At 40.0% G+C, this 9,539-nt stretch overlaps 1 protein-coding gene across 1 annotated transcript; it reads left to right on the plus strand.

Annotated features, from left to right (window-relative positions):
- The first annotated feature begins 8,594 nt into the window (after positions 1 to 8,594).
- LOC150038019 (uncharacterized) lies at positions 8,595 to 9,116 on the plus strand. Its single transcript, XM_090311112.1, has one exon. It carries the CDS (start codon positions 8,595 to 8,597, stop codon positions 9,114 to 9,116), a length of 522 nt encoding a protein of 173 aa, XP_090167238.1.
- Positions 9,117 to 9,539: the final 423 nt, after the last annotated feature.

Genomic DNA, 9,539 nt, shown 5'->3' on the forward strand with positions numbered 1-9,539 from the left:
CGTGATCAAACAAGGGTGTCGACCTGTTAAGCAGGCTCAGCGACGCTTTTGGCCAGAACTTATCCCTCAGATTGAGGTTGAGGTCAATAAGCTGATTGAAGCCGGGTTCATTCGCGAAGTTAAATACCCAACATGGATAGCCAACATTGTCCCGGTTAGAAAAAAGAATGGATAGCTTCGTGTCTGTGTAGACTTCCGTAACCTAAACAACACATGCCCGAAAGAAGATTTTCCATTGCCTATCACAGAGATCATGGTCGATGCGACAACGAGACATGAGGCCTTATCTTTCATGGACGGATCTTCTGGGTATAACCAGATACGAATGGTCCTCATAGATGAGGAAATGACGGCATTTCGAACCCCAAAAGGGATATATTGCAACAAGGTAATGCCCTTCGAGTTGAAGAACACTGGCGTTACCTATCAGCGTGCCATACAGAAGGTGTTTGACGATATGTTACACAAACACGTCGAGTGCTATGTGGATGACCTTTTGGTCAAGATCAAGCGACGACAGGACCACTTGAAAGATCTAAGAACCGTGTTCGATCGCCTGCAAAAGTACTAATTAAAGATGAACCCCCTCAAAGTGCGTTCGGTGTAATTTCAGGAAAGTTTCTGGGCTTCGTTATGAGACATCGAGGGATAGAGATAGACAAATCCAAGATCGATGCCATCCAGAAGATGTTAAGACCAAGGAATCTACATGAGTTGAGAAGTTTGCAAGGACGTCTGGCATACATCCGGAGGTTTATTTCTAACCTGGCAGGGCAGTGTCAACCCTTTCAAAGAATGATGAGAAAGGGAGAGAATTCGAATGGGATGAGGCCTGCCGAATGCTTTTTTAAGGAACCTTCCTAACAAGAACAATACTAAAAAATATAGAAAAACTAAAGGACAATTCAATTATAGAAATATAGGAAAATGTATTGAAATATGCTATAAACTCACAAACTAACAAGATAGACCCTAGCCTTTCGAGAGGGCTAGTCTCTCCCAAATTCCCAAATGGAAATTCCCACCAAATTCTTCATACTCCCCTCCAACCCCTCTCATTCTATTTATAACTAAAATCCCTAACAAACTTTATATCTAATTACTCATTTGCCCCTTCTAATACAGTCTTAATATTTACTAATAATCCAACTATTCCCAAGATTAGGGGTCTTACATTACTCCACCCTTCGAAGACACCTTGTCCTCAAGGTGTGCTTACAAAACACAATCACAAAATTGGCAACTTCATCATCATCATCATCATCATCATCATCTTCTTCTTCTTTTTTTGTGAGAACCTAAAACTCAAACTAGCATAGCCTTCTCCTCAACCTTGATTATAAATTGGGCTTTGATTTCTTGGCTTGGTTTAAGCCTAACGAACATCCTATGACTAAACTTTCTTCTTTCTTCATTTCTACCGGCGTGAATCTCTTTTAATGGGCTAGGCCCATTATTAGTTTGCTGTCCAAAATAGCACAACAACCTTCTCTTATGTAACTCCCACTACTCATATAACAAATATTGAATATAACAACCCCTTTTAATTTGGAATGCCCCACACCAACTCTTCAAATGTTGGCCCCATAACTCATTATCTTCCTTAAAAATAATAGTGGGATTTCAGTGATTCATTAAGACCAGCTCATTATACAGTTGGCTAGCCACCCAAAATGATGAAGGCCAACAAGGCCGTGTCAAGATAGCCCATTTTCTTCCAGAATTTTCATCGTTCAGCCCCATTAATCCACCCATTCCAGCTCATTCTACTAAAAAATGAAGCCCATTCCAAATGAGACCTTTGAAGTCAAAATCCATCCCATTCCACCCAAAAATTAAGTTGGATTTTTTCCATGACCATGGACCCACATTTTGACACTCACGTGGGTAAAAGATTCTTCTTCCATCTCATCCGTTTTTTTCCTTTTCCCAAGCCTTCTTGTCTGCCCATGGTCTTTCGTCTCCCTCAGCAAATTCTGACCCATCTTTCATGAAGACTTCCCCCCCCCCACCTTACTTGCTTCTTTGTTGCCACTCGTATTTCGATGATCATCATTCGTGCATCTGCTCGTTGACTTCTGTTGCACAACATCTCCTCTTCCTGAGAATGGTCTCTCCGTTTACAGGTCTTTTTCTCGCACCACTACCGCTCATCCTCTTCGGCCATATACATTATTTCCATCCTCCTTGCCCACGTATTCTTCGTCTTTCGCTTGTCATTTCGTCTATTAAAGTAAGTGAAATCGGTTAATTTTATACCTCGTCGTTTCTCTGTCCGTACTCCATCACGTCAGGAAGTTCTTCTTCGACTCTTCTTCTTTGTTCATACCCATTCTTGCCGTTGGTAGTGATCTCCTTCGATGGTTGATGCTTGGTTTTATTGAGGTGTGGAAAATATGGATGATATGTGTTGATGGATAGTGTTGTACACTCTAGTTTCTCCAGAGGAATCCAAGTGTAAATTCCTCTAAGTTTCTTGGTAGGTCCAGGGTCGAACACAGAGACTTGTGAAAATAGTTGCGTTGGAGATTTTTATGAAAACTTACATTAACCAGTTGAATAAATAAGTGTTGGGTTGTTGTTGCATTGATGAAAATAATAATAAATGCGGCAGAGTTTGAAAAGAGTTGGCAAATGGGAAATACGATGAATATACGGTGAACGTGTTGAGAAGGGTTTCGACTAACACTCCCTAGGTTGCGTTCATGCTTTGCGATCGTGCAACATGCATACAATAGTAAACCACCTCTCGGTGTGAATACCACGGCTTCTAAGGCTAGAATGCACGCGATAAATATGCGATAAGTCTACAGGGTTTACACATAAACCTCTATCTCTATTTATGCAATGACAACATGACATTCACACAAATATGCGACCACATAATATCACTCCTATTCCTAGGATGTATGTGATGCAGGTTGACACACAAAGCTTATCTCTAAGTCCCTATCTCTTATTTATGCAAGCCTAATCTTGCTCTTTCAAGTCAGATTCTAACCTAGCTATCTCGAGACATTAGGTTCTTTCTTTAGATTCTCTCAAGTAACTCTAAAGGGGTATTTTGCACAGCATAAAATAAGACAATCGCAAGCAATGAACTTCCTAGATCATGTTAGCTTAGTTCTTCTCAACCCATTCAACTAGTTTAGCTACTCATGCGTATTAAGAGAGTGAGCAGATGTAGAAATAGAACTTCCATTGAATAGATAAAAGATGAAGTACAGAATAACAATGCAAGTATAGTAAATACCCTGGAGCAATCTCTTGCCACCAGACGTTACACTGTTCTACTCGTGCTCTAAAGATATTCTCACTTTTGCGAGAGTCAACCCGCTCTCTTCTCTTACGCCCCAAGGTTCTCTCTCGAGCCGCCTTAGACGATCTCTGGCGTCACCACTCTTCTCTAGCTCCGCCGTAAAATGGAAAAGAAAACTATGAATAGAGGTGTGAACTTGTAAAGTGATGTGAAGTAATCGACTGCTTAACCTCTTCTCTGAAGAATGCACTTGGTATTTATAGGGCATCAAAGGTGAAAGGCGGCTTCTCTTTCCTAGTTGTACAGATAGGACAACTTTAATTTCTGACTGATGTGCCGGATAATTGTCACCGATAAAGCTGGATGTACTTTGTGACCATTATCGGCTGTCAACTTAATTTGGATCCGACTGCCATCAGCTTTCTGTCCCATTGATCTTAATTGTCCTTTCGTCTGGATGCGCTCACCATGTTGTGGTTATTCTTCTTGGGTGGATGTTTGCAAGCACGATCAACGCAAAGTCTTGCGGTGAAGTTGTACTCGACCGATGTATTCTTATGATCGCATCCCTTGCATTGCGTTAATGCATTATTCTGCACAAAAATATAAAAAATCAACTGCTCTAATGCGTTGAACGCATGCGATCGCAATATTATAGAATTTATGCTTAATGGACGCAATTTAACATATTCTATCAACGCAATCCAACATTGTTTAAGAACTTAGCACTATGATAACGTGTATTTCTGTCCGTTATCAATGGTTCCTTGATGGCTATACCTTCTCGATCCCTTCTCTCGCTTTTCTTAGAACTTATATCGGTGCTTTTTAAGAAACTTCATCTCTGACCCTGCTGATTTGTGATGCTTCTTCTTCCACTTGCCCTTTTTCCTTTTGGCTAACATGTTTCTTCTTCCTCTATGCATTTTCTCCCTGAACGTGCTATCAAATTTTTTTTTCTCGAACTCCCTGATCCTTACCTCATCTTTTATTGTTTTGAAAATGTCCCCTTCCAAATAGTCTGATCTTATGCTTTTGTTCTAATTTTGTCTTTCCTGGTGATATCTCTTCGTTCCTTCCCTCTTGGTTTGTCGATTGACTCTTCCTTGCTTTTTTGGATGTGTTCTCAGGTACGATCGTTGCCTTCCAGCCACTCTTCGAACTCGTCTTAATAGTTTCTGAACAAGGTTTTACTTCTCTATTTAGGTGACTACCAACCTTCTTTCTTCTCTTTCTCTATCTCTTTGCAGAGACTCCTTGATCATTTGTTGTATTGCCTTCAATTCTTCTTGTATCTCTAACAGCTTGGAATCTAGCCTCTGACCACGATCCATAGGAAAACAATTCTCCCAAGAAAGAACGGTTCTGATACCAATTTGTAAGGAACCCTCCTAACAAGAACAATACTAAAAAATATAGAAAAACTAAAGGATAATTCAATTATAGAAATATAGGAAAATGTATTGAAATATGCCATAAACTCACAAACTAACAAGATAAATCCTAGCCTTTCAAGAGGGCTAATCTCTCCCAAATTCCCAAATGGAAATTCCCACCAAATTCTTCACACTCCCCTTCAACCACTCTCCTTCTATTTATAACTAAAATCCCTAACAAACTTCATATCTAATTACTCATTTGCCCCTTCTAATACTTATCCTAATATTTACTAATAATCCTACTATTCCCAAGAGTAGGTGTCTTACAGCTTTCGATAGCATAAAGAGGTACCTGATCAACCCTTCTGTCTTAGGAGCCCCAGTAGCGGGCAAGTCGTTGATGTTGTACATTGCAGCGCAAGAGAGATCACTGGGGATAATGTTGGCACAAGAAAGAGAAAAGAGAAAAAAACGTGCTCTTTGTTGGATTTTATGTCCTAAAACTCGTAGTTTGTAATATCATATTCTTGTTCAATAAAGCTGTTATTGAAAATCTTTAGTAAATTTAAATTCTGTAATCTTGAATCCAATAAACTAAGGTCCTGAGGTTATTTAATGTAGTTTGAACTTTATGTTGAGACATAAAGGTGGATCAAGTTCAAATATATAGCCAAAATGGTCTATAGTATATGAATAAGGTTGGGCGCCTTATTCTGGGGACACTATGGATGCGGCCCATTTTGTAGTTAGTACAAACAATGTGATCCTAAATATTTCATGTGGAGACATGAAAGTGGGGACATCCTATGTAAAGAGTTTACATAAGACTGAACCATGAAATTGTCACTTTTTACGTTCTAAATGCCGTTTTATTATAAAACTGACTATTTTGTTATTTGATGACCTAGGTAACTTAATCTTAATTCTGAGCTAACTATGAACTCCTGTTCACTCAGAATTATCCTTAGATCTGCATAGGTGAGGGCAACTCATTATCGCTGGCTTAATAAGCCTCCCATTTCAGGGGTAAGATCAGGTGGATAGCTGGAAACATATGGTACAAGACGGAATTCACTCCTACCCGTTATAGGGATAGTAGATAGGTTATTCCCTTTAGTACTGAATCCAAGTCTTGAACAAGGGGCCCCACCCTCTCATTGGCCCGAGGGGGGTTCGGTTTAAAGGTTGAACCTTAAACCAATTGTTCATTAGAGGATTAGTGGAACTTAAGGAACAAGATGTAGTCTCGGGGGTAAAACAGTTTTTATGACCCAGTCGAGATTATGAACAACATGTGAAGGATTAGCTTACTAATCATGGTTATATCATATGGACACAAATATATCTATAGTGAGGGGAGTGCAACTACGGGACTATAGTGGAATGACCCGTTAGTTAACGAATGTTGATTAGCTCCGTCTAAAGAGTTTAACCAGCTAATCTCGGATCGTTGGAGCCCACGATCTATAGGTCCATTAGGTTCCCCTACTAGCTCATATGGAATAAACTTAGAACAATATGATAGAATGATTCGAATTGTTCGAATTAGGTGAAGAGAGAGAAACTGACAAGTATATGTGATATAGTAGTCGGTTTTCAGTTTAGAGATACAAATTTAATATTTAAATATAATTTAAATATCAAGAATATGAATACATTCATATATGGAAGCTCGAAAATAATGGAAATGGTCAAAAAAGTAAAAAGTCAAAGAGTTGACCTTTGACTTTGAAAAGTCAAACTTTGACCGACCTTATATTCAAATGTGATTTGAATTTCGAGAAAATGAATGCGGATTCATGCTCAGGAGGTCAAAATTAGTCAACAAGGAAAAATCATAAAAAGTCAAAATGTTGACTTTTCAGTCAAAGTTTGACTTTGACCAAATGACTATTTTGCCCTTTGACTAAAGTTAGTGGAAAAATCCAAAATTTTGTTGGATAATTCCACAAATAAAATAGTGGGCTAGGTTTTGGCTTATAGTGGAGACATTAAGCCCACTTAGTAGTGGATTCTAGGTGTTGGGATTTTATGAAGTTATTTCATGCAATTTTGCATAGTTCTTTTCTATAAATATGGGCTTGTGATTTTGGATTAAAAACTTTGGACTTTTTGCCAAAATATTTTTCTAAAATTGGGCTAAAAAAACTCAAACCCAACCCAAAATCCGTTTTTCTATTTCCATCTCTTTCTTTCTCTTTCTCGGGTTCTTCATCCATCGGGTCCCACAACCCGGTTCTGAGTCCAGAGGATAGTAGGTCAGCTCTAGTGGTTGTCTGGTTTGTGTCCAAGCAGAGATAGACAAGTTTCGGGAGCTTCAAAGGTAATATTTCAAAATAACCCTAACTAGTTTATTTAGGGTTGCATGTTTTATTTATGCAATTAGAGTAAAATCGATTCTCTTTTCCGCTGTGCATGCCTCTTTTTCCATCACTCTCTATTACTTGAGTAGGACCCTGAATGGAGCTGAGATCAATTATTCCCCTATAAAGAAGACGTTCCTTGTGCTCTTCTTCATCATAGATAAGTTGAGGCACTACATGCAAGCCTTCACAGTCCACTTAATTGCGAAAGTCGATCCCATCAAGTACGTCCTATCCAGGCCAATCATCTCTGGACGTTTAGCCAAGTGGGCAATCATGCTTCAATAGTACGACATTGTTTATATACCGCAAAGGGCAGTTAAAAGGCAAACGTTGGCCGACTTCCTGGTAGATCACCTAATTCTATCGAATTGGGAGTTAAGTGAAGACTTGCCCGATGACGAAATTCTCTTCACAGAAACCTTAGGGCTGTGGGTCATGTTCTTTGACGACGTGGCATGGAAAAGTGGTGCGGGGGCAGGTATCATCCTCATTTCGCCAGAAAAGCACTTGCTGCCTTATAGTTTCACACTTGTCGAGTTATGCTCGAACAATGCCGCTGAATACCAAGTCTTGATAATTGGTCTCCAAATGGCCTTAGAGATTAGGGTAGCTTGTATAGAGATCTTAGGTGACTTAAAGTTGATAATCAATAAACTTTTATGCCAGTACGAGGTGAAGCATGACGACTTGAGACCCTATTTCACTTACGCTCTCCAGCTGATGGAAAAGTTCGAAAGTGTGACGTTGGAGCATGTCCCGAGGACGAAGAATAAAAAAGTGGATGCCTTGGAAAACCTAGCCACTGCCTTAACGGTCTTGGATAATGTGCCCCTTAATATATCGCTTTTTCGGAGATGAGTTGTACCTTCGGTCGGGACTGCATGTGAGGAAATGAATGCGATATCAGTCTACCTAACCGACGAGGAAGACTGGTAGCAACCCATCATAGATTATCTTGAGCATGGAAGGCTCCCGGACAACCCCCGCCGTAAAATCGAGGTTCGAAGGAGGGCCATGCATTTCATTTACTACAAAGGGGTCCAATATCGTCGATCCCTTGAAGGACTTTTCCTTCGATGCCTCAGTAAAGAGGAGTCAGCAAAGGCTTTGGAGGAAGCACACTCAGGCGTATGCGGTGCGCATTAAGCTGGACCAAAGCTACAATTCCAGCTGAAAAGAATGGGTTACTATTGGACGGGAATGATCTAAGACTTGATGGATTATGCAAAGAAGTGCGAAGCCTGTCAATATCACGCGAATTTCATTCATCAACCGCCCGAGCCTCTGCATCCGACCATAGCCTTGTAGCCTTTCGAAGCATGGGGGCTTGATTTGGTCGGTCCTATAACACCTAAGTTGTCAGTAGGGCACTCCTACATCCTCGTAGCCACTTACTACTTTTCAAGATGGGTTGAGGTTGTCGCTCTAAGGGAAGCTAAGAAAGAAAACGTGGTGGATTTTATTCGCACTCATATCATTTATCGGTATGGTATTCCCTATCAGATCGTGACGGATAACGGGAGATAATTCTCCAACAGTTTGGTGGACAAGTTGTGTGAAAAATTCAAATTCAAGCAGTACAAGTCATCCATGTATAATGCCGCCATAAACGGGTTGGAAGAAACATTTAACAAGACATTGTGCAACCCGTTAAAGAAAATTGTTTCCAAGTCGAAGAGAAATTGGCAGAAGAAGATCGGTGAAGCGTTGTGGGCTTATCGCACCACTCACCGTACCCCTACAGGAGTCACTTCATACTCTCTCGTTTATGGGGTGGAAGCTATCATTCCTTTGGAAAGAGAAATTCCATCGCTAAGAATGGCGGTGCAAGAAGGGTTGACTACAGAGGACAATGCCAAACTGTGGCTCCAAGAGTTGGAAACACTGGATGAAAAACGATTAGAAGCTCAACAAGCGTTGGAATGTTACCAGGCGAGAATGTCTAAAGCCTTCGATAAGCATGTAAAGCCTCGGTCCTTTCAAGTTGGTGATCTAGTGCTCGCGGTAAGGAGATCAATCATCTCGACAAGACATATGGGGAAGAAGTTTACACCTAAATGGGATGGGCCTACATCATCAAAGAAGTCTACACAAACGGAGCATACAAGATAGTTGATCAAGACGGGCTAAGAGTCGGCCCGATCAACGACAAGTTTCTTAAGAAGTTTTACGCTTAACAAATATAAGAAAAAAAAACATACGAACTACGTTATGACTTGATCCCGTCAATATAGGGGGTACATAGGCAGTTAGGTTCAGTCGTGATAAAAAAATATTTATATGTGTATGTATATGAGTCTAATGAAAAAAATAGATAAATAAACAAATAAGAGAAGTAGAAATTTAAAGGAGACTACAAGGCGCCAGAGAACATCACTGAGGAAATAACAAAAAAAAAAAAAAAAAACTTCCATATAAGAGAATTCAGCATTACAATAGTCAAATCCAGTAGCTATAAAAAAAAAAAAAAACTCCTAAGCCACTGCCTATTGAGGTACGCTCCAATAAGACAGGCAACGTCAAGTCAAGGTACCA

Source organism: Benincasa hispida, chromosome 2 (assembly GCF_027475165.1).
Source record: "Benincasa hispida cultivar pf3 chromosome 2, pf3_genome.v1.1, whole genome shotgun sequence".
NCBI lineage: Eukaryota > Viridiplantae > Streptophyta > Magnoliopsida > Cucurbitales > Cucurbitaceae > Benincasa > Benincasa hispida.

Bases quoted from the DNA above. Each gene is read 5' to 3' on its own strand.
- LOC150038019 (XM_090311112.1), top strand. From the start codon at position 8,595: ATGTATAATGCCGCCATAAACGGGTTGGAAGAAACATTTAACAAGACA.